Source organism: Ursus americanus, chromosome 5 (genome assembly GCF_024610735.1).
Source record: "Ursus americanus isolate L20-20 chromosome 5, mUrsAme1.1.p, whole genome shotgun sequence".
NCBI lineage: Eukaryota > Metazoa > Chordata > Mammalia > Carnivora > Ursidae > Ursus > Ursus americanus.
The window spans coordinates 976,826-1,003,122 of record NC_142131.1 but is presented as its reverse complement, the minus strand read 5'-3'; the positions used below and the strand labels follow the sequence as shown (position 1 = coordinate 1,003,122).

General features: G+C 40.0%; 1 protein-coding gene and 1 pseudogene across 4 annotated transcripts in view; one reads left to right on the top strand and one right to left on the bottom strand.

The window, feature by feature from the left end:
* The window catches only part of EPB41L4A (erythrocyte membrane protein band 4.1 like 4A), a 243,723-nt gene that overhangs the window by 90,851 nt on the left and 126,575 nt on the right, over window positions 1-26,297 (bottom strand). For all 4 annotated transcript variants that reach the window (XM_045777279.2, XM_045777280.2, XM_045777281.2 and 1 more), the window contains exons 3-9: window positions 22,372-22,423; window positions 16,493-16,571; window positions 7,434-7,531; window positions 6,178-6,298; window positions 3,414-3,501; window positions 1,111-1,199; window positions 443-506 (exon numbers count right to left, since the gene is read on the bottom strand). In XM_045777279.2, the coding sequence (XP_045633235.1) occupies window positions 443-506; window positions 1,111-1,199; window positions 3,414-3,501; window positions 6,178-6,298; window positions 7,434-7,531; window positions 16,493-16,571; window positions 22,372-22,423 (591 nt within the window). The remainder of the gene's footprint in view (window positions 1-442; window positions 507-1,110; window positions 1,200-3,413; window positions 3,502-6,177; window positions 6,299-7,433; window positions 7,532-16,492; window positions 16,572-22,371; window positions 22,424-26,297) is intronic.
* LOC148110023 (pancreatic progenitor cell differentiation and proliferation factor pseudogene) lies at window positions 8,714-9,554 on the top strand (annotated as a pseudogene).

Here is a 26,297-nt window from a genome sequence, read left to right as displayed (position 1 = left end):
CCTTGCTCAACTAGGGAGAGAATAGAAGTGTGACTCCCTACAGGGCATTTAATTTACTTTGGGACAAGATTAAGACACTCTTTATCCTATATGCAGGCTGCACCCTTCTGAGGATATGAATCCTACCTTTATAGATAGTACTTTTAAGCAAATTACTCTAATAATGATAATCACCTCCTATTCTCTCTTGTGCCCTAGAAAGGGTTTTTTTTCTCTCTTTGCTAAAACTAAAATGACATTTCTCCATAACCAACTCATTCATTTTTACTCACTTCCCTTTCCCTTCCTTGAGAAGAAGTTGTGCACGTGAGTCAATTAACCTGGTTCCATGTGGCTGCGGCTGGAGAAACACAGCAGTTTTACTTCACAATGTCTTTTAAGTTACCCACGAACAGACAAGACTTCCCGTCTCAGTTAAGCGGAGCACTCAACAAAAACTTACATCTTTTCCCAGTACTCTGAGTTCAAACTGTGTCTCCTTGAAGTGAACCTTTGTAATCCTCGGCCTAAAAAACAAAGCAGACAGTGGTGGTGGTATAGTTTGTAAGAATTAATCCTTCAGCCATTCAGAGAAGTTTCCAGTGGGAAAAGACTGGCTTATAGCAGCTCCTTTCTATACTGCTACAGTCCCTGTTGAGAGTTTCCTACAGGTCATTTCCTCTGGACCCCTTCCTGAACAAAACTCCACTCTCATTCTCCCGTGCTTCTCCAGCAGATACAGACCAGCTTGGAACAGACCCTCGGCCAGTGCTGCCTTCCCAGACACAGCCAGGGCTACAGGTACCTAGTCTTTCTCAACTCCTCTCCCATTGAGCATTAGAACTCAGAGGAGTCCTGAGCCCACAGCCCACCAGCACGCACTGGAATGGGTAGGAAACCCTGCTACACACAATTTGCATGGACAAGAGAGTCCAGAATCACAGTACCTAAAATTTACAAAGAAAATACATAGTAAGATGCACGGGGAGAAAACGTATACCCAGTTTCACTCATTTATTTATCAACCACTGGAAATGTACCTGTTTTCTTTTCACTGACAAAGAAGCCCCATAAGCCGAGCACATACAGTGTATAATTTCAATACCAACTCTGCCCTCGAGTTATACTTACCAGAAATACTTCCCCACTTGTTTTTTATTCTTGTAGACAACAACACCAACTGGAGTTAATCCTAAGAAATACTCAGATTTGTTTTCTCCCTGCAAAAATAAGCATATACCTATAACTATGAATTTATTCATGTCAAAGCCCTTTGTCAAACTGTAGTTGGCCATACAAACGTGAGATGTTGCATTAATCCTGGGGCTAGTTTTCAAAAACATCAGCGTAGAGAGCTAGCGAAGCTATGATAGTATGATTCGGTTTTTTTCAAATTTTTACTGAGAAGTTTTGTTAGTGTATTCATACTTGTAACTGCAGTACATCCAAAGAACCTGGGCTACGAATCAGACCCCTGATCAACTCAGCCCACATGACATCGACAGCATTGTTCACCCCCCACTGCACATGAGCTAGCATCACCCGTGCAGCTCACTCTGCTCGTGCTCAGGTGCCACCAAAACCAGCTAAATCAGAATCTGTAGTGAAGGGGCCCAGGTACCCAAAACACAGGAATACTCCAAGTGATCTCCTGTGCAGCCAAGGACTGAGAACCACTGGCTTCTATCAAGAGTTCCTTCCCAAGGGCTCATCTTGATCTTATTCTCAGACATAGATAATCACGAAGCTGGGTTTACACCACCACCCTTCTCCAGAAAGTTCAGGCAGCTGCCCTCAGGTCCACATTTGGACTTTCTGACGTTTCTATCATGCTTCTTCCTATTTCCATTTGTGACTTTAAGACTACTCAAAAAGGTTAAAAATACCATCTCTTCTGGTAAAGACTGAAGACCCCTTAATTTCCAGGCAATGATAAATCCTAATTAAGAAAATGAGATTCTGAAATGAAAAAGTCACAGAGTGGGTATGAAGGACAGACACATGTCTGTACGAATTATTTCTACTCTAAGGTCAAATCACAGCCTGCAAATTCATATTCCCAAGGAACATAAGACAACTGATGTGTTTTGGGAGAACACCAGCTGTTGCCCACTTTCAGTTCTAAAAATTCAATCTTAAAGGAATGTATCTAAGATTCTAATGAATCCAGTTCATTTGTTATAAATTCCTACCATCCACAAAAGTGTTTGTGAATTAGGGTAAAGATTACACAAATGCAGAAGCATTTTGCAGAAGATTCTCTCTTTACCCATTTCCTATGAAACACATTCCCTTAAAAAACTAAAAGCCTGACAAGATTAATGTGGCTAGAAAGGAAAACAGTAACTATTCCACAAAGTTTTAGAGGTGTTTTCAAATGACAGTAATATAGAGCATTTAATGATGTAATGAGATTGGAAGCTAAAATATCTGGGAACTACTACTTCCCCCTAAACCATGTAACTATTGCCATACTAACAGTATACCCAGGGATGCTTCTGACTCTTTACGAATAATGAGATGATTTCTTGTTTTAGGGAACTCTGATGTGCAAAAGACATACTGAGAAATGAATGCATGAATGAGTTATTTGCATTACAGTAAGTTTTATCAGGGCTCCTTAAAAATCACGTTCCATAATTTAATTGACATTGTCTATATACGATCTTGAGCAATTGATTTTGTATGAAGAACAAGGCACCCGGCTCATTCTCTCAAATCATCGAATTTGACTACTGCTAACTAAACTCTTATAAAATGAAAGGCAATGACATTTCAACCTCACTGGCAAAGAATTATCAATTGAGAGAAGTGGCTTCAAGGTGAAGACATGGACCCAGAACACTTAACACGGATTCGGTATAACTGTTCACTGACTGTATTCAGCAAGCTTTCATCCATCAGCTGCTAAAGAAGAATCCCTGTGAAAATATTTCTATTAGAGCAGTGGCAATAACTGCAGTAGGCAGTGCCCCCAGTATCTAAGAGCCTGCATGTCCCACACGGAACCACCAACAGCCGCACCTGTGCTGGTACCCAAAGCCCACTTTTCTGGAAAGTGATTTCATGAATGTTTTTCAGCCATAAAATCTCTTTTTGGAAAATCCTCCTGTTTTCTGTCTAAAACAATCATTTATAGACCAATTTTAAATGGTTTTGACGTTTAGCTAAGCCCTATGGAGCTGTTATCCAGATTGTGTTTTCAAGCCCAGTTAATTGTTTTCTACACATGGAAACATAATCACAGACTTTTAAGCAAAACTCATTAGGGTTGAATCCATGCAAGAGATTCTTTGTGTTCGAAAAACACAGATGAAAAAGTATCATCTGCTTGCTAAACAACAGGACTGCGGCATTCTTCTGGGAGTTTTGGTGACTTTTTAAGAAAAATGTCATCAGCTTAAAATATCCTGTGTTAATTAAATGTTACTCACATAGACAGGATGGAGGTCCACGCCATACATCTCCAGCGATTTGGCAGTCCTCAAGTAATTCAGCTCTGCCTCAGAAGGAGCCTGACCCCTACACCAAGCATAAAAACAAAAAGCCTCACTTTACTAATAGCTACTGCACTTGTAGGGACTGTAAGCCATCTTCACTCTATTCACTGGGAAAACAAATAAGCCTTTGTGCTAATGCAAACTTAAGTCTTTGTATTTCAAGAAGTCCCTTGCCTTCATGGTGACAAAATGTTACACTCTGAGCTGATACTTGAATTAAGTTAATTTCATTTACCAAATCTGTTTTTGCTCAGTATAGCCAATCCCAATGTCTCAGCATATATTAAAAGCTCTGTTTCAGAAACCCCTAGAGATTGAGAATATAAGCACTGGAATTAAAAAGTACATCCTTTACAAAGAGTACAATGTCTCCACACACCAGCCACTCTCCATCAGGAGAAAAAGGAGTCAGAGTAGTAGTGGGTAGGGAAAAGAGAAGGGGCTCCCCAACACCTAGCTGCGGTCTCAAGAGCATCTTCTGAGTACATATATAGTTTGAAAATACGTTAATATTTCTAAATAATAAAAATACTTACCATTTTCTTAATACAAAGTATAGAAATCATCCCAAAATCTTCATGGTGATAATATTCGTAAATGGTATTCATTCCTAACAAGTGTGAGCATCTGCCAGGAATCTCCATGGATGAGTGGGACTGTGTGTGTGCGTGCGTGTGTGTGTGTGTGTGCGCGTGTGTGTGCAACAGAGAAAGATAGAAATTTTTTTTTAAAGATTTTATTTATTTATTTGACAGAGAAAGATGGCCAGTGAGAGAGGGAACACAGGCAGGGGGAGTGGGAGAGGAAGAAGCAGGCTCCCAGCGCAGGAGCCTGATGTGGGGCTCGATCCCAGAACCCCAGGATCATGCCCTGAGCCGAAGGCAGACGCTCAACAACTGAGCCACCCAGGCGTCCCGAGAAAGATAGAAATTTTTTATTTGTTAATAAAAAGAGCTATGAATTTCTTTTAACTACTAACTCCTACTTTGAGGCATCCCATGTTTCCACCATCATACCTTGGAAAACCCAGCAATATACCCTAATTTTGAAATCTATGAACCATGTTCATTACAAATTAGACACAAGAAAGTTACCAAATCTTGATCAAGCTTTACTCTCTTTGAAATAATAGTCACACTGTCAACACCATCACGTAAAACATGTAGGCCCTTTACCCAAAGCTCCTTGATAATTTCAAAAATGTAATTGTACTCTGAAACTCCCAGAATTAGTATTCTCCGAATATGCCAAACACACTGCCCGTCATAATGTCATAACAGGCACTCTCTAAGCATCCACTTCAGCGAAACCTTAACATGAAGGGCTCTATAATCAGGCTGGAGAGCATTCTGGTGCGTGCTAATACAAGATGGGAAGCCTGGCTTCTCTGATTGCGATTCAGCAATTGACTTCTGCTACTCACTGAAACAGATCCTTTAGGCAAATATTTTTTGTTGACCGGATTAATTCTACATTTTTTTTCCTTAACTATAATAGATCTGAAACCAAGCAAATTCAAGAGGGAATGTTACATAAGAGGCAATAAAGCAAAGTTAATCAGTATAGAGGATTTAACCAAAATAACTATAATTAAATTATAACTTCAATGCTGCAGGCCATTAACTGAAAATCCTACTAGGGGAGTGTGTCTATTCTCAGAAGTGCATGTGGTGCTAACATAATATCCTCCAAGGCTCCACACTGGTGTCATCATGATTTCCACATTCATTGCTATAGACTGAATAGGACTTTGCTTATAACTGCGAAGAATTTACATACTTAAGACAGACCAAATCCAGACTACATTAAGGCTTTTGTGGCTATAAAATATATTTATAGCTAGAAGAATAAGTTTCACAAGGTACTGGTGACTGAAAAAATAGAAAACTGCAAAATACAATATATATAGAATGACTTCACTTACATAAAATCATACATACATAAATCTACACAAAATAAATTTTCTCTTTGGGAATTTATGCATAGAGAGGGGTCCAAAAGGCCATTAATCAAAAATATATTGACTTTAGGTATTGGGATTTATTCTCTCCTTTACATTTTTTAAATTGTTTGGGTTTTCTATGAGCATTTTAGTGTTATAAGCAGAAAAAAACTTAAAAAATACTAGAATGTTCAAGGCACAGGTGAAGAATTTATCATTCTAGAAACTTTTCTTAGGACTGCCAATAGCATAAGATGATAGTTGATAGATGATGCAACATAAGACATGATTTTTTCTTCTGGCTTTGAGATACAATTGACATACAACATTGGGTAATTTTAAGGTATACGATGTGTTGATTTGATACACGTCTATATTGCAAAATGACTACCACCATAGGGTTAGCTAACACCTTCATGCTGTCACATAATTACCATTTCTTTTTTGTGGTGAGATCCTTTAAGATCTACTCTCTTAACAACTCTCAAGTATATTGATGGTCCTTGAGGGCATTACCGTAAGTGAAATAAGACAGAGATATACAAACACTATGATATCACTTGAGGTGAAATCTAAAAAAGCCAACGTCATAAGAACAGAGACACAGAATGGTGGTTAGCAGGGACTTGGGGGGATGGATTACCAGGGAGATGCTGGTTAAAGAGTATAAACTTAAATACAATGAAGTTTTGGGGATCTTGTTGATCCCCAATTAACAAGTTGATTATAGCTAAAAAAAAAAAAAATGATTCTTACATTAAAGTTTTATGAATCCTTTCTATGGCTTCTTCAAGTTCTTCCTTCTGATCAGGAACAAACCGGTACTCTGACACATAGCCTGTAGTATGCTTATATGGGTCATAATCTCCAAGCTCAGCTACAAAAGAAATTGCATTTTTTTTCATTTTAGAAAAATATTCCTAAAAATATTTTAAAATGCTCCTATCATGACAAAACATTTTCTTCAAAGCCTTATTAGTAAATTCATACGTAACTAATTTTAGTAAAAAACTCTCATAAGCATATATGAATGGTATAAATAAAATTTTGTCTTAAAAACATAAGTTCTATATTTTTGCTTTCTGAAAGACTATAATTATCATCATTTTCATTTCAATTATTCTTACCAGACTCTATGAAATAACATGTTGTAAACAGAATTTAGAGTACATATATTAGAAATGCTAGAGGCAAAAACAACCAGGATGCCAACATATCCTCTCAGAAAATGACACCAAGAGATAGATCATATAATTCAACATCTATTTGCCCCAAACAGTGGTCATGGATACTTAACAAAATGCTGTACCTTGGTTTACACAAAAAAGCAAAATGAAACCAGAAAGCCCATTATATTATATTTATTAAAATTTTCCTCCCTATGTTAATCCACCTTCCAAGTCCAACCCAGTTCCTCTATGTGACATTCTTCCCAGGGTACCTTTTCTAGACTATTTCCGGTCTGCGAGTGCCACAAAGGCAAGGAGCATACTGTCTCACTGCCCCCATACCGAGCTTGATTCCTAGAAAGGGCTCAATATTAATGAGTGAGAACATCCTCAGCCTCCAAAATGACAACGCAACCTGGAGCTGCCCCACAAGGTTGCCATATTGATGCCAACAGATGAAGCGCCACAAGGGCCACCCCTGAACTGGCATCGTCATCTGACCACGTGGAGTGTCCACAACAGCGGGCTGAGAGCAATGTGATCTCCGAGACATAACGGCTCGGGGGATCAACAAACTAGGTGGGATGTAGAATGGAAGGGATTTTCAGACCTTCCACTTAATCAAGGATCAACGCCACTCCTGTGACTAAAACCCCAACGTGACCTATTACAAAGGATAGGTAACTGGCTTCACTTTTACCTCTTCTGAAAAGACACAGATTAAAACTGGAATTCTGACTAAAATTTTGTTTAGGGAAATGTCATTTGATAAGAATTTTAGTACATAAACTTGCTTAAAAAGAAAAATTTGGTTTTTTCTCAGTTAGCTAAAGCGGAACCTACACTGGACGGCATATGCTCCCAGCTGAGCAGCGATGTTGAGAGGGCAAGGCAGCCGGCCCTGAAGGACATCTTGCTTCACCTGCAAGAAAAACTGGTATCTACAGGAGAAAGGGAAAAAAAGAGATTAATGGTATCTTACACTACCCAGACTCTGATAATCACGGCAACAATCGATCACCTTTAATGAAAATAAAGCCACTTCTGTCCATTAGTGAGGGAGCTGCTGGGTGAACAGGAACTATTTAAATACAATCTACATAAGCAACATAGGGTCATGGCTAAAAAGCACAGGCTCTCAAGTTAGACTGGCTGGACTGCCTCCCAGCTCTGGTACTCACCTGGGCAGCTGGTGACCCTCTCCCACAGCCCATCTCCTCACCTGCAGAACTGGGACAGGGAAGTGTCTATCCCTCATAAGGTTAATGTGGACGATACTACAAGCTACTCCCCAGATTCTCATTACTGCCACTGTCACAACAACTATGACATGGCCTTACTGGGAGGAACAAATCATAAGGACCTAACCCATATGATGTGTTACAGGGTCTAAAATCATGGATACAGGACAGAAAGGTCATCATAGCACAATTCCATCAATTCTCATGCCCATTATCCATGGCTTTGCTCATTCCATTTGCTGGAAAAAAAAAAAAAACCCTCTTATAACAGCACCATCCACTGCTCTAAACATTGTAAATATAATAACTCATTCCAAGTGTTTTACAGACAATAACTTACGTAAGACTTTAAAATAAGGTCAGTACTATTATCATCTCCATTTTGCAGAATGAAGACTCTAACAGACACAAAGAGATGAAGTAACTTGTCCAAGATGTCACAACTAGTTAAGTAGCAGGGCCAGAACTGGAACAGAGGCAGTCTGGCCCTAGAACCTCTTAATCAGGATGCCATGTAACTTTGGCTAGCTTCCCCTCCCCTGCCCCCATTCAGTCTTTCAGCCTGGGCGGAGATTTATGAACCAACACAATGAACCATCAACACGGTCCTCGGCTGCCATCACCTACGCACGCATGCACGCACGCACCAGGCTATCATTGTGGTTTCTCTTTCTTTGGAAGCCAACTCTTGATGTCACTGGGAAGGGCAGAAAAAGGGCAAAGGAAATGAATTCTAAAAATCAGCTTTAATAAGCTTCTCTTCCCCAAATGCTTACAACCAAAGCCCATAGTAAGAAAAGCCAAATGTTATATGCTACTTATTACTATTTCTAGAAGACTGATACCAAGTTTGATTATATCCACAAGCTTAAGAGATAATCTATGCAACACCCTGTTTCTCCACTGCCCACTTCAGTAAAAAGCACCACAGTCTCCAGATATCCAAGTGAGAGAAACCTACCAATAATGTGTAACCCCCGGCACCCACATCCAATCACTGCATCTGTTATCTTTTGGAATCCGCACACTGCTCTCCATCTCCTAGCCCAGCTCACTAGCCCCTGGATTTCTAAAACCTCCAGTGTTCTCCCATCATTCATACTTATCTCCCTTCCAAACAACCTTCCCAAGCAGTAAATGAAATCCCAAAGAGAAACACAGGATCATGTCACTCCTTTGACAAACAGACAAAACCTTAAAAAACTTCACTTTACTTTCAGAATAAAGTTCAGATCCTTAAGAGAGCTTGTGGTGTGCGCAGCTCGGTCATGGAGCGGCTTCCCTGGCCTCCTCTGCAAATGGGCTCCATGGCCTAGAGCCGCCTGCGCAGAGGCCCTCGAGGGGTCACCTTCCAGGTTTCCTCCAACCCACAAGTGACAGCACGGCAGCCTTCCCCTCCAGCAGCTCGCTCGTGGCCACCTGCAACTATTACCAGCTCCGCTTTCCACTTCCAGTTAACAGCTCCTGCGAAGTTCAGGGCATCCTGGGAAATCCACCCCTCACCACCCTGGTCTCCCCCACGCCGACCGGGGTCGATGGTGGGCAAGCTGCTTTTAAGGGGAGTCCACTCTCCAATTCATGGCTACACCGCTGGAGTCCCCGGAACACTCGGAATCTCCCCCAAGCCTTCAGTGGCACGCTTATCTGTGACTTGGCTCTGGAAGCTGTGAGGAAGCAGCCTAGTGACCAGCCTGGGAAAGCCGACCCCGGGCCCCAGTGCTGAGTGGCCACCACCAGCCCCCAGTCTTCAGGAGACGCAAAGCGCATCAGAGACCCTCCCTTCCTTCCCTGTAGACTAGGCTGCAGCAAGCAGGAGCTGGGTTCTTCCATAGCAAAGCACCAAAAAGTAAGTTGAAAGAACCCCAGATCACACTCAAGCCTTCCTGACACCCTGTAAACGTGTGCCTTGCACCAAGTGTAAAATAAACTCCAAACATCTGGGGGGGGGGGGGAGAAAGAAAGAAAAGAAAAAGAAGAAGCTTGTAAGACTTTTACTTCCTGAGCCCAATCTCTTGCCATTAACCAATGACTACCCCCACTCCCTAACTTGCATTTACTCTTCTAGCCCTACTTAACATGGCCCAAATGTTCATCTTGGATATCAAATCCACTTTGTTATAATCATCTGTCCTCGTCTTGAAGAGAAGAGCAGAGTAAAGCATTATTGGCAGAACGTAAATGCAAAAGCTTATAAACTGAAGAGACATTTTGCTAGAATTACTACTGCTTGTTGGAAACTTACATTTAGCTACACTCTCTTTCTCTATTGTTAAGTTGGAATTTCTTTTCCTGAAGTGTATTTTTTTTTTTTAGGAAATGGGTCACAGATGCATATTTGTCTTGCTCTATTAAGACTTTTATAACATCTGACTGAACAGTCAAATCGCTTGCCAAATACAGAAACAGAGGGACCTAATACCACAAGAGTTTGCTTCAAAGGCAAAGGCAAAGAAAAACAGAGGGAGAAGAAAAAACAAAGAGCTGAAACAAAGAGAAAGACAAACAGATACAAAGAAACAGGGACCCTATCCCATCAGGGATTGTAGTCTCAGTATATAGGTCTGGCACATAGTAAATGCTCAATAAACAGTTGTTGAATTGGATGGCTATATAAATGAGCAGGGAGACAGATGGCTGAAATGGAAAAAACTGAACATTCTTTGCTGTCTTTGAGAAATTCACAAAGAAAAAGAAAAAAGGAATCTGTTCAAACTTCCCTGGACAGCCTGCCTTTTAAAGATGCCAAAGATCTTTAAGTCTCTGCATTAAAAAAAAAAAAAAAAAATCCACTAAAATCAAGACAAGTAAACCATTTTTAGTTAAGAATTTGATTAATCGTTACCACAACAAGCATATTAGTTTTTTTATATGACAAATTTATGATACAATAAAATCATATTTTCATATGCTAAACAAATACTTTATCATTATGTTAGGGCCTATTTTTAACTAACTGTATATAACTTATTTTGTCCATTTTACGGGACTTAGGGCAAAATTTAGTATTTTATTTAAATCACAGATTTAGAGTTGTTGAGTCTTTCCCTCTGTCACTCTGATTAAGGCTATGATTGGATGCTTGAGCCCTTGTTTATCTCTGGTTTTACTTAGGGGGAACCTACATCCCAGTTTGCCTAGGACGGTTCTTGTTTATGACTATTATACATGCCTAAGTATTAACAACTCTCCTCGTCATTCTCCAAAGTGTCAGGGTTTGGACGATCAATTGTAGTGTGACCCTACTGGAGAAAAAGGAAACACTCATTTATCTGACGTTCACTGAAGAGAGCTGACTTGACGCCAAGAATGCACAAGCAGTTGAGCACCATTAACAACTTAACAAGAATCAGAGGCAAGAAGAGTGGCAAAGGAGGTCTGCTGAGAGACGGGGCAGAGAGACCCCGTTCTTCCCAGAGCCCAAACAGAAGGTTCCCTGAGATCCCGAGGCCAGAGACACGCTTACGCCAACACACCTGAAATGTAACTTCCAGTGCCCTGAGCCCCTGGTGAGGAAACTGAGCAACGTGGGGACAAGCAGAAGTTGGACTTCAATGCCCGCTGAATCTGACAGTGGAGAATCTGAGAGGAGAGTAGCTACCTACACAGAAGGCAGGACTGTTTTCTGCCTCCTACCCAGAGGGAACCTCGCATGTGACAGGAGCCCAATCATTTTAGAGCAAGCTTAAATGTGAGGGACGGGGGAAATGGTGTGTACGGCTTAAGGAGAAAAACAGTAGAGGAAGCACACACTAATGCTCAAGAAAACGTGACAAAACCAGGAATAACACTTTCGCCTGAAAAGTTTAAAACGAATGATTAAAATACAGGAATAGCAATAATATCAGCTTACATTTGTATAGTCCTTTAAAGTTCCCAAATTTCTCTTGCATCCATCCTGGAATGTGACCCTTGTCTTAACTCTATGTACTGAGAACCATTATCTTCACTTACGGAAGGAGAGAGGGGACTCTGGAAGTAAACACGTAACTGCAGGTCACTCAGCTGGTAAAGAAGCTAAAACAAGCTAATCTTCACAAAGTGAAAAACAGGGGCTAACTTATTAAAATAATAAGATTCAAAAAATAATTGATAAGCTTAAGGTCAGTCACCCCCCAAAATACTGTAAAACATGACAAAACAAAATAAAAAGCAAATACCTATTTTTAGAAACTAAGAAGTACCCATTATGAACAAGCCATTTGGAATATTCTTTTTTGGAAAGTGTTCTTAGATCCTTCAAAGTTCAGAAAGATTTCAATGACATCACAGATAGGACAGTGTCCACAGAATGGGCAGTCTCTCTGTCCTCTCTTTCTGGAGGACTGAAACCCTCCCTTTGGTCACCTTAGTACTCCAAGCACTGGAGCACAATGCTCCAGGTAGTTATTAAATGAAGGTAGGTGAGTGAGTGAATTCTCACTCAAGAATGTAGGCAAATTCAAGAAATGTAGGCAAGAGGACAGTTGTAGGAGAATTTATAATTAAATGAACAACTACACCCAAAAAGTTGTGATTGGTAGATTGACTTTAAACTGGAAGACCCATCTCAGGGCTCCAAGCTGGTCTTTTCCTCCCTAATTTTTGAACCAATAACTTGAAAACATTAAATACTTATCATTAATTTTACTTTACATACCCCTACCATCTACCGACACTTACATTTTCCTGTTACAATCAGTACTTGGCATGTATTATCTTATATATTCCTCTCATCATTTTTTCCCCCTTGCCCTCATCATCTTTGTGGAAAAAAAATACTTAATTAACTTCTTTTTATAAATGAGAAAACTGAAACTTTAAAAGTTTACATAGTTTTTTCAAATTTACACACCTAGTGAGTGGCCGAGCAAGGACACAAACAGCCTGACTCCAAAGTCTGTTTTTTTTTTTTTTTTTAAGATTTATTTATTTATTCCAGAGAGAGAGAGGGAAAGAGAGTGAACAGGGGAAGGAGCAGAGGGAGAAGGAGAGACTTCCTGCTGAGTGGGGAGTCCAACACAGGGCTCAGTCCCAGGACCCTGAGATCATGACCTGAGCCAAAATCAAGAGTGGGATGCTTAACCGACTGAGCCACCCAGGCGCCCCTCCGAAGCCTGTCTTCTTAACCAATATGTGTGCTACGCTTATCAAGTGTGTAGAGGATACAGAGCTACAAGTGACCCAGAATATGGGGAAGCCTGTTGTAATATTTTGAATCAGAACTAAAAATAAGTTTAACAGATACTATGAGGACACAGATTATTTAAAGGGCTGGCAAAGAGAAGACACATTAGATTTATTCTGCACAGACCCAGAAAGAAAATCTGGTACTGAGGAGAGAAGCTGCAGGGATTTCTCATTGAATTTCCTATCGTTCTGCCAGGCAGTATGGTTTCCTATCTTAAAAATGTTTACAAGGAAGCTGGCTGAAACATCAGGAATGTTCGATAAAAGGTACAGGTCAGGGTACATGAACCCTAAAGGAGGAATCCTCCTCACACTCTCCCAATCTTGTTTATTTCAGACAACTTTTTAGAGCACTTAGCAACTACGCCAAGTTGATATGATCGTATTCACTTCCATTTTTTCATGGTCTGGAACCTTATTTTCCTGTGTATCGCATTTACCTCCAGTATTTTTTCCTAAATACAACACCCTCTGGAATGCTGCATCTAGTATGATGATATACATACTTGAGAAGATGCACGGCTACCATATCTGTAATTTAAAAAAAGGAAACAAACTAGAGAGCCATCCCCAAGGGCATGGTTAAATAAATTATGGAATACTACACAGGAGTAAAACAGATGGGTTAGATGGTGAAAGAGTCTGCACGATATGTATGAAACAGTATGATTATCAAAAAACTACATATATGGAAGAACAGACATAAGCATGTTTACCATAACATTATTTTTCATATCAAAACTTATAAACCACCCAAGAGCCAATACAGTGTAGGCTAGAACAATATTCCAAAGAACTGAAGCTAGATAAACGTTCAACTTGCAAATGCTGGCCTAAATATACTTTTCCTTTAAGAGCATATATTGGGAGATGTGGGGTTTTGGTTTTAGTTTCTGCTATTGCCAAAATTATCTCATGTAATTGGCTCCTTTTCTAAGGTTCATTATGCCTACCCATTTAAATTAACATATTCATGCAAATTAATGACTTTATCTTCAGGACACACTAAAAATAAGTATTTAGTGATATCATATTGAATGCGTATTTAACTTACCTAATTCAACTATATGTTTTGGGCAACAAAAATAAATTATTATAGATCACAGCCACTAGCTGGAAGTCAACAATGTAATCTAGCTCTTAACTACACGATCTGCTCTAATATTTGAGGAAAAGCAGGTTACAGTGAATATGCTCTGAGGTTGTACATCACACACAAATCTACGTATTCCGTTAGTGAGCTGGCAGCAGATTCTGTTCATTAATATTTGGTGAACAGATTTAAAATAATGCATTATAAAACACTCTGGAAAACGGTGTGGAGGTTCCTTAAAAAGTTAAAAATTGAGCTACCCTATGACCCAGCCATTGCACTACTGGGTATTTACCCCAAAGATACAGACGTAGTGAAGAGAAGGGCATATGCACGCCAATGTTCATAGCAGCTCTGTCCACAATAGCTAAATCGTGGAAGGAGTCGAGATGCCCTTCAACAGATGACTGGATTAAGAAGCTGTGGTCCATATATACAATGGAATATTACTCAGCCATCAAAAAGAACGATTATGCAACATTTGCAGCAATATGGATTAGGACTGGAGGAGATTATGCTAAGTGAAATAAGTCAAGCAGAGAAAGACAATTATCATATGGTTTCTCTCATCTATGGAACATAAGAAGTAGGAGGATTGGTAGGGGAAGAAAGGGATAAAGAAAGGGGGGGTAATCAGAAGGGGGAATGAAGCATGAGAGACTATGGACTCTGAGAAACAAACTGAGGGCTTCCAGGGGTTGGGGGGAATGGTATAGACTGGTGATGGGTATTGAGGAGGGCACGTATTGCATGGTGCACTGGCTGTTATATGCAAGTAATGAATCATGGAACTTTGCGTCAAAAACTGGGGATGTACTGTATGGTGACTAACATAATATAATAAAAATATATTATTATTAAAAGATATTAAAAAAATAAAGCACTCATTTCCCACCCTATTAACAATAAATTGAGTATCATTTGGAACCTAACCCTCATCTAAGATGTAACTGTACTGAACTGCCAGAGCAAGGAGAGGATGAAAGAGTGTCGAGCACTTACTGACCCAAACACAACAGGTGACACAAGGTTGACATTGTTAGTAGTACACCCTTTGATGCTTACAAAACCTGACGGGACAGGCGTGTCTCCAATTTTACAGCTGAGGAATGTGAGGCACACAGGTTACTGACAACCTCAAAATGAAGAACTTTCCTTGTATTTTCATAAAATGTTTCCTTGCAATTTCCTAATGAGTTACAGATATGTGGGGCTTTTTTTAACCACGTGGACTCAGTTTCCCCATGAGCTCACAACTCAGAAATCCCTCAACTGAACAGACTATTCATGAAGCTCTAATGTAAATATGACCCCTCTCCTTAACTTCTTCCCAACACAACAGCCATTCCCCATAGGGTGTGCTCCTGGAAAGCCTCGCGGACAGCCTGGGAGGTCAGGAGAAAGGTGGCAATGGAAGACGTGAAGGCAGCTCAGAGGGGTTCTAAAAGTGAGGCAATTACAGCACTCCAGAGAGGAACAGAAGGGTCCACTGAGCCTCCTCTCTCCTCACTCTTCTGTGTGCAGTCCAGAATCGAGACAAAAGAGTCGAAGGAAAAAGATGAAAGGGTAGAACAGGAACAAAACCACAGACTGCCTTAGTTATCAAAGACATGGTTTCCAATGTTTGCAATAATGCATTCGGCTTTACTTGAGCCAATGACAGGAGTTCACTGGGAAAACTGACCGCTTAGAGTTAAGTCAAGGAAAATGCTTTTGTTTGCTACCACGTGCTGTCAGGTCACGAGTGGAATTAAGTGAAAACCTAACACTACTGCCTGCTCTGTATAAGCCACTTTCAAATGTTGGCATGGACTCTTTTCACAATATAATCAATACCAATTGGGAACTGTGCCTTAAATGAAATAAAGTATTTGATGACAAAGGTGAAGGAATACATTGAAAAAGGTTGGTTTTTTGGGTTTTTTTTTCTCTCCCTTATACTGAAGGCAAATATCTTTTCATTTCCTATAGAGGTAAATGAAAGCCCTGGACAACTGACATTTAAGCTATAACCAATTAAAGACCAATAACTGGCTCCTCGAATTGGTATTTACATATGCAAACTGAGCATTAAAATATCCTTCCTTTATGCAGTTCAAACGTCTACTTTCACAGGACTACGAAGGCTGAATGCAGCCTTCACAATAATGATACAGAAATATCCCATCACAGCAGATGCAAAATCTATCATCATGTCACCCAGGCTCATGCCATTGTTCACACACATCTATCATCAGACACTGACCTGCCCCGCTCAATTCTAGCTTAAATTTAACTCCCAGTGGAGATGCATTACAAAACGAGGTAGACACCCATCTAAATGTTTGACCCCAATTTGTATTAAATAAAGCCTTCCGTATATGCTATCCATGCATTGTTCAAAAGCAAAGTCAATACTATACCTGGTTATTTCTTCTTTAAGCTTACATGGATCTTCAGCATAGAATTTAATACCAAAATACAAAGTATATGGAGGTCCAGCTAAAATAAGAAATAGAAATTAAATTTCATATTATAAATTAGTCAAAGTAGAAGTGTAATACTATACAATTACTAAAAATTACACTCACCAAAAATATCTGTAAACTATACATTGGATAAGGGGTTAATATCCAAAATATACGAGGAACTCCTACAACTCAATAGCATAAAACAAACAACCCAATTTAAAAATGGGTAAAGGACTAGAAGAGACATTCTTCCAAAGAAGACACATAAATGTCCGACGGACACATGAAAAGATACTCAATATCACTAATCATCGGGGAAATGCAAATCAAAACCATGAGATAACACCTGACATCTTTAAGAATATCTATTAGTAATAAGACAAAAGTGTTGGTGAGGATATGGACAAAAGGGAACCCTTGTATACTGTTGTTAGGAACATAAATTGGTTCAGCCATTATGGAAAACAGTATGGAAATCCTCAAAAAATTAAAAATAGAACTACCATATGATTCAGCCATCCCACTACTGGATATTTATCCAAAGGAAATTTAATCAGGATCTCAAGGATAAATCTGTACTCCCATGTTCATTGCAGCATTAATCACAATAGCCAAGATACAGAAGGAACCCAAGCGTCCATCAGTGAACTAGTGGAATATATGTATATAGATCACATATAACTCACACAATAGAATATTATTCAGCCAAAAATAAAGAAGGAAATCTTCCAATTTGAGATGACATGGATGAACCTGGAGAACATTATGCAAAGTGAAATAATCTAGATGCACAAAAAAACACATACTGCCTGATCTCACTTATGTGTGGAATCTAAAATAGTCACATACATAGATGTAGAGGGTAGAGTGGTGAGGGAGGTGGGAGGGAGAAATGAGGAGATGTTAGCCAAAGGTTACAGTGTCAGTTATGCAAGATGAATGCATGAGTTCTGAGGATCTAATGTGCAGCATGGTGACTATAGTTAATGACACTGTATTGTATACTTGAAATTTGCTAAGAAGCTAGACACACACACTCAACTGTGCAGAGATGATAGATGAGTTATTTACCTTGAGAGCGCTGATCTTTTCACACTGTATACATATACTGAAACATCAGTTCTGCATCTTTATATGATTTTTATATCTCAAAGGTATCTCAATAAAGTTTTTGTTGATTTTTTAAAAAGATTTATTTATTTGAGAGAGAGAGAGAGCTCGTGCAGAGGGCAGCGACAGAGGGAGAGGAAGAGAGAGACTCGAGCAGACCTCGTGCTGAGTGTGGAGCCCAAAACAGGGCTTGATCTCATGACCCCAAGAGCACGACCTGAGCCGAAACCAAGAGTCTGACACTTAACCACCTGTGCCACTCAGGCACCTCCTCGATAAAGTTGTTTAAAAAATTATACTAAGAACTTCTTTTTTTTTTAAGATTTTATTTATTTATTTGACAGAGAGCCAGCGAGACAGGGAACACAAGCAGGGGGAGTGGGAGAGGAAGAAGCAGGCTGTGATACAGTGTATCCTAGGCACTATTTGTATAATTCCTAAACTTTTCTAAGAATATGCTCTTGTATATTTAAGAAGATATTTCTCACCTCAGTTATTTACTACATACAGAAGAACGACATGTACAAATACCAAATATATATGTAATAAAGCCTGGAATTGTACTTACATGGGGAAACCTAAAATAATTAAACATTCATATTGTGCGAGAGGACACAAGCCCCTTGGGTGCTAACCACATCTATTATACTCTTACTAGAAATATTTCTATTTGAGAGGGTATGAATCTAACCTCTACTTCTTCCAAAACTTCTGAGCAGTGTGGTAACTAGATCTTACATTGAACTTGTTTTAAAATGGATTTCTTACCTGGTATATTAATCAGTGGTCATAATTTCTAATTTTTTCTTCAACAAAAGCTCTCCCCCCCCACACACAAAAAAAGATGTGAAGTATACACCTCAGTTAAAATATTTCCACTCACATATTATGATGCCAAGTCTCTGATAGTGTGTAACTGACACAAAGTAACCCTCGTCTTTCTATTTTCATTTTCACTGAGTAAAAAAAGGGACAAGTTCAGAAGTTGGGGAAAGCAAATTAAGTAGAACAGGCCATAAAGCCATAATGCATTTTTAACACAAAAACCACGTTATAATTTATCGTTATTGTGACGCACATATGCTATGTCTGTGGAACCCCGAAGCCCTGTTCCTGGCATGCCGAAGACAGGTGACACCAGGGCCCTGCCCCTCTCCCCTCAGCTGTGCCTCCCTGGACAAGGCATTCCTTAAGGTAGAGCTTTTTTAAAAACTGAATTTCAAACAACTTTGTTACAACTTATCATTAGAGCTGATTCCATACGTTTGATTTCTATGATTACTTAATCAGGGTGTTTCTATTTCTGACAAATACACCTTTACCCCTGAACATAGATGTCAGGGAGGCACAGACTATTAAATATTTAGAAGAGCCAGGAAGTCCACGGTCTGCTGATCCGTCTCTGTCAATCAAGCTCTGTGTTGCTGAGCAGATGGGTGCGCCTGTGCCCGCAGGCCACGGGGCTGGGATCTAGGGGCTGGGATCTAGGGGCCGGGAGGAGCACAGATGCTGTGAAGACAGTGCACAAAGGGAAGAAGGCCTTGTCCAGATTCCAGAGTTGCTTTCATTCTCAGCAACGTGACAGATTACACCCTATTGACCAAGCCTAGCCATTCCAAATGGGTTTAGTGATGAGCATTAAGCAAAAGTTTGAAAAATACACAATTAAAAACATTCAGTTTTGGCAAATTCCCTTTAAGGACTTTTGGCCCAAATCAGTCCTCTATTTCCCACTTGCATATAAAATGGTTTGTGTTCTAAATATAAGGCATCACTACCATTTGACTACATTTAATAATGTACAAAAATATTTCATAAACATGTGATTCTGAACAATCACCTGGTAACACAGAAAAGGCAGGTAAATCTCCAAGGAGGTAAGTAATTTGCTTAAGATCACAAGGTTGAGAACCAAGTTTGCTAATACCTGGAGTTCGGTACTTTCTGGCCACCGTTCCATATAGCCTCTCAGAGAAAAGAATTATAATACCTTCAGAGTAAGCAAACACTTTCACCTACATCACTGTTCTACAGACCCATCTAAGGCTATGGAAATGGACATTCTCGAGCAAGGATACATCTGATCAGATACTTTTTGGCTTCCTGTTCTAAGACACTATAAATAAATATCAGGTGCTGATAAAGCACATTCCTAAATTATTATTTTGAATGTGTATCTTTCAACAGACTCTACCTTTAATAAGTTAATCTTGTTTCACTTTAGCAAAAAAATACAGAAGCCAAAAACCAGAAACCCTCTAGTATACCTTTTGTGAGGACAAATTTCAAGGCCTTTAATAGATAGTAAGTCCTCCATGAGCTCAAGGAGAAATAAATCAAGACCCACCTATAAGAATCCTGGTGACCGGCAAATACTCCATCATTTTTACAGATATTCTTTCTGACTAATCTACTTGAGATGCGAGAGCCATTTTCCTTCATTAATTATCAAATTATTTCATGAGGTGAAATATAAAGATTATGTTTTCTTTAGTTACATCATCTTCCTTCAAGATCATCATTTCATTCTTAGTGTACATCAAATTTTTGACAGGATGACATTTATTTAGGATTAAAAAGCAGTTTCATTATAGATTACAGATATTTAAACAGATTATTTCATACCATATAAAGAAATAAATACTTCAAATGTGCTTAGGACCACTAATAATGCACCATAAATAAAATAATTTATATTTTTCTTCATCACTCAGATAGAAATCTCAACTTTTTAAATAAAAATCCTATGAGTTTGTTTTAAAATAATCATTCCTGCCATTTTTCTAATTTTTAAATTGGTTTTTTTTTTTTTTAAGATTTTATTTATTTATTCGACAGAGAGAGAGACAGCCAGCGAGAGAGGGAACACAAGCAGGGGGAGTGGGAGAGGAAGAAGCAGGCTCATAGAGGAAGAGCCTGACGTGGGGCTCGATCCCAGAACTCTGGGATCACGCCCTGAGCCAAAGGCAGACGCTTAACCGCTGTGCCACCCAGGCGCCCCATAAATTGGTATATTTTTAAGTACTTGGTTCAAATGGATAGGATAGACTTACTATATTATTATACCTGAATTTTTGGGAAAAGTACAGATTTCTAGATCCTGAGGGATGACACTTTTTAAATTGGAACTCCTACCATTTATATGTAGATACCTCACAGAAGTTACCTGCATTCATACCTAATTCCATGTACCGTCATCCCTCCCCCCTAGGCTTTTAGTAGGCAGCTTGCTCACTCGGGAAGAATACTAGAAATACGATGTACTAAAAATCAGAAGGCCAGGGCTCTGGTCATCCCTCTGCTACCAACTTCTCACCCAGGGCAAGTCATGAACCCCTTATGAATTAGAACTTAACTCCTGTGTAGGCTGAGTAGACAGCCTTGGTGATATCTAAGGTATATTCTTTGAGGGTTCTTTCTCAACCCCACAGGCCAGCCACAAACCCATTTCTGAAACCATCACCCAGTCTTTCCAGAAGGCTGACCCCCTAGCAGTTATGTTTATGTAACTTGAAGAAGCCCAGACATAGCTGAGTAGACTGAGGTGAGCCACTGACTCACCCTGGGCTGGTCAGATCCACCCTCCCGTAGAACCGGGGCCTCCCGTTCAGAGACCGCCAGTCAACCTCTGCTTGTGGCTAGAGGTTTCCCCACAGACATGGATAAACAGAGAGAAACAAAAATGATGCTGACGTTCAGAGGAACAGTATCGCTGAGTTCCTGATGGTTCTGCAGTTCCTCGTTTCCCGCTGCTTTCTGAAGCACAGCTACATTCCTGCCCGTGGGGTTTGTGAGGCGCCCAATTTTACCACAGGGAATAAGCCGATAAACATGTGAAGTACAGATTCAGAATGGGGGCAATGAAGGCCCGAAGAATCTCCTACGTGGTTTAATGAGTACAGAGCTTCACTTCGGGATGATGAAAACACTTTGGAAATAGTGGTAATAGTTGCACCATGAATGTATTTGATGCCACTCAAAAATGGCTAACATGGTATATTATGTGTGATATATTTTATCATATTTTTAAAAGATAATTTTAAAAAACTACTCTTTTGCATACTTAAGGGTCGCATGCATGCGCACACATATGCATATACTTCTATAAATAAAAACCTGGGTTATGGAAATTGCAGTTACAGGATATGACCTTAATTATACTCTCAGTTACCTAGTAAGACTCATATTCGTAAAACCAAAAGGATTCCCTAAAAATAGATGGGTCCTTTCTGAAGCCATAAAAATCTTCAGGACACAAGGGCACTCCTTATTACTGACCCAGCAAATAATAGTGTGAATGACAAAACCACTCCTTAACCCAAGAAACTCAAGCTCTTTAGAAGGTCAGATGTCTTTTTTTTTTTTTTCTCAAATCAATGCTTTTTTTTTTTTTTTTCCCCAAATCAATGCCTCCCTGACTTTTCTTTTTAAGGTGAAATTTTAAAGACAAGAAAAATTTTAAAATCACTGACAAGTCAAAGGCGAGCATACCCCAAACAAAATTCAATATTAAGACCCACCACTTACAGCCTTTATTAACAAAATTTAATCAGAGTTTAGAGGAAAGTCTTGCAATGCACAAAACACCCATTTCCATATTCTGGTACTTGAGTACTAGTACTCATCCCTGGAGTACTAAGGCGTATTTCTGCACCCAACTAATCATGGACATTATATCATTTTCAAGGCACTTCTTAACAAAATTAACATTAAATACGTACTGTTGATCAGTTCTTTGTGTTCGGCAAGGGTTTTTGCAGGATCCAGCCAATACTGTGAGGGGGGAAAAAAGGGTAATTACAGAAATTAGTTGTTTTTCATTGGCCTTCACTTAAAGAATATTTGCAAGGTGTTATTTTAAACGGCATTTAAATAATAACTATTTAACTTATCACATATACACAGAAAATATATGTAAGAGCTTTCTGCAGCTAGAACACTGAAGGAACAATGAGGCTGACATTCGGAGAGAAGCAGAGAAGGGCAACAGTTGTTGCAGGTTCTTGGTGAAGTTCTCATACTGATTGTAAGGTCAGTAACATCAAGGTGCTGCTGAGCAAGAAAACGATGGCTGCATAGAGTGCTCCCCACATCTCTTTCCAAAGTTCCCATCACAAGTGCCTTACAGTCATTTCTCCTCCTCAAACACCCTCACCCTCTTCACTTCTTATCCTATCCCTTACAGGTAGCACTGCTAGACATTAGGAAGAAAGCATATTAAGACAAACCCTCACTAAGTACGCACGAAAGGCAACTCGGTGCAGTGGCTGAGGGTCAGAGTCCCAGAGCACACCCTGTAGGATTCAGTGTTGACTGTTCCCTCGTCATCACCATGGAACTTGGAATAAATTACTGGACTTCTCCAAACCTTCCTCATAGACTTACTATGTGGATTAATACATTAATTCCTGCAAAGTCTTTAGACTCGTCCCTGGTTCATACTACATATGCAGCACTGCTAGTGAGCATTATTATCAAAGTCTGAAGGCCATTCTTATTAAACATCTTTAGCCAGTCTAAGGTACTTGCTTATGAAATCAAGTGAATCTCTAAGGAACAGAACTTCAGACAGTAATGGGAGAATTTTTGGCCCTGACTTCCTTTACATCTTACCTTTGTGAAATAAAATCACACACGCACACACACAAAAGGAACAGTAATCCTTCAGCCCTGTTCCTCCATCTGGGGGAAGAGCAAGGGAGAAACAATGGAGCACAGAGGGGGAGCATCGGGGATTCCACTGAAGTGCAAAGTGGAAGGGATTCCAGTGCCTTGTGGGTCAAGGGCTGGAGATCCCAAGGGCCAAACTTAACAGTTCCCATTTTCACATATTCCTAAATGAAGAAGGGGCAATTCTCACAGCAGGGAGTAGGAGCTGGCCCACCTTGAGCCACTTTATTCTCAGCACCCTTGTGTCTGCTATGGTGAAAACATCCACACTCCCCTGACACGTCTGGGTCAGGAATCGAAGGTCGAGGAAGAGTCCAAGAGAATCTTCCTGCCCAGTTCCCCTCTCCTTGCCCCTTCGCGAGGGCAGAAGTACTTGCTCTGTCATACAACAGCTGTGAGTATACAGTGTAATTACAATCCCCTTACCGCTTATTCCTAACTACATAATGATTATTCACACTAAATGTATGTCACAGTCATAAGATTTTGTAACATTACTGAACTCTCCCTGTATACACCATCTTTGCTATTTGCCATTCATACAACAATTTCCATTTTTCAACTTTTTGAAAAGGTAAAGTATCCGATATATATAAGTATAGCAACTTATAATGCAATGTCCCTTATTCTGGTTCTTATCATTTCTCATTTTTTAAAGGTGCAGAATCTCTCACTTTTACAATAAAGGTATTTGAAGCAGAGGCTGTAATCTGTGAAGTGCTTTCAGAGCCCACAGTGATTAAAGATGTGGTTTTGGTGTGAAAATAATGGACCCTAGGGGGACGCCTGGGTGTCTCAGTCAGTTAAGCACCTGTCTTCAGCTCAGGTCACAATCCAGGGTCCTAGGATTGAGTCCCCATCAGGCTTCCTGCTCAGCAGGGAGTCTGCTTCACCCTCTGCCTGCCGCTCCCCGTGCTTGTGCTCTCTTTCTCTCTGACAAATAAATAAAATCTTAAAAATCATAAAAGTAAAAAAATATAATAATAATGGATCCTAAAAAAACACTAATTCATCCAAATAGAGTAAAATTAATCCAAATGTTAAGCTGTGTATTGCACACAGAACAGACTCTTTCCCTCTAAGTATATAAAGCAATGGATGCTTCCTAGGACATGGAAAAAAGTGGATGGAATGTGTCTTGCCATTTATGTTCAGTAAAAAGGTCTGACTATTCCTGGATAAAACCAAGGAGAACATACACAAATAAGCATAAACACTTGCATCAGGTTTCTATTGCTGCCTATTTATTATCTCCCAAGTTCTGTAGATCAGCTGGTTTCTTTGCTCCAAAGCCAAAAGCAAGGTGTCAGCCAGCTGAGGATCTGGAGGGTTACGGGCCATGACAGGCTCTTCCAGAGGTCAAGGCACACATAGTATCAGGCCTTACTTTCAGCCTTTACATTGCACCTACACATGAAGCCTTACCAAGTGCTTGAGACACGAAAGGAGAGTATGGAATGGGCCCCGGGTCTTACTACTCTCTGTCTAATCTCAACTTGAAACTAAAAGGAAACAGAAATTGGAAGACGGCTTCCTCCTCTCTCCTTCTAACATCATCATCCCTAGAAAACAAACTCTGCGGATTCTTTAAACCAATTCATTTTTTGTTTTGCTTTGCCTCCAGAATGTTTTTAAGTCATTAAAATAAAAAATAAAAATAAAAATAAAAAAACAAGGCAGGTGCCTGGTTGGTTTAGGTGTCCCTATTCTCAATGTCCACTCAGGTCTTGATCTCAGGGTTGTGAGTTCAGGCCCCATGTTGGTCTCCACAACTGGGTGTGGAGCACTTAGGAAATAAATAAATAAATGAACACCAGGAAGCTTTTAACTAAATGGAATAAAGACCAGTTAACATGGGGAAATTTTCCCCTTAATGATAATCTATATAATTTTAAAATAAATCTCTTTCCTTGACAGCAATCAGATTTGTGCAGTGAAAAAGTATAATAAAGATCCTGAGACGAGTTAGAAATTACAATTCTGCAGCCAAAAAGGGAGTCAGGACAGTCGAAGCCTGTTCCATCAGCTTGGTGCTCATTAGATATGCTAGGCGTCAATCCACCACTCACCACGCACAAACCTCATTTGATCCAAATGGAAACCAGGGGTTACAGAGGTCAGACAATGATAAATGCCCCAGAACATAAATAATAAACATGAGCCACCAGGTTTCATAAGCTAACATCTTAAAATGTAAAACCCACTTACACTCAACCAAGGGAAAGAAATAACCTTGGAACCAAGCAGCCGTACTGTGATGGCCCTTGTCACCCCTCATTATCAGCACGCAATCAAGCACAGCACATGTGTGATCACCACCAAACACGTCAGGCAGCTACCCCACAACCAAAAAGTAAAAAGGGCACAAAAATTTGCCAATGAACACAATCCCGCAGTTTTTTTTTTTAATTAGTTAATTATTTGAGAGCGAGAGAGTGCAAGCAGGAGTTGGGGGAGGGGCAGAGGGAGAACCAGACCCCCTGCTGAGCAGGGAGCCCAATGTGGGACTCGATCCCAGGACCCTGGGATCCTGACCTGAGCCGAAGGCAGACACTTAACAATTGAGCCACCCAGGCATCCTAACACAATACCCCAGTTTTAAGGGCCACATCCAGACTGTATCTAAGCTCTGAACCTGGGATATAATTCATTCAACACTTATGGAATACCGCAGTACAGGTTCTCTCTCTGTTGGGTCAGCCCTGTCCTGGGGCATGTGGGGAAACAAAGACCCAGCCCCGAGGCACTCACAGCCTAGCCGCAGACACAGACATAGAATTACAATACAACATGCTAAGTGAGAGAATAACGTGTATGAGATGAATACGTATGAGATAATAAAATGATGTACTAAAAACATTAGCTCTGCAGGGTGAGTGTAGGAAGGCAACACTGAGCAGAAAAACTTCGAACAGCGGTCCATGACTTAAAAACGTCTCCAAAACACAGAAACAGAGAACAGAGCCTTAAACTCTTA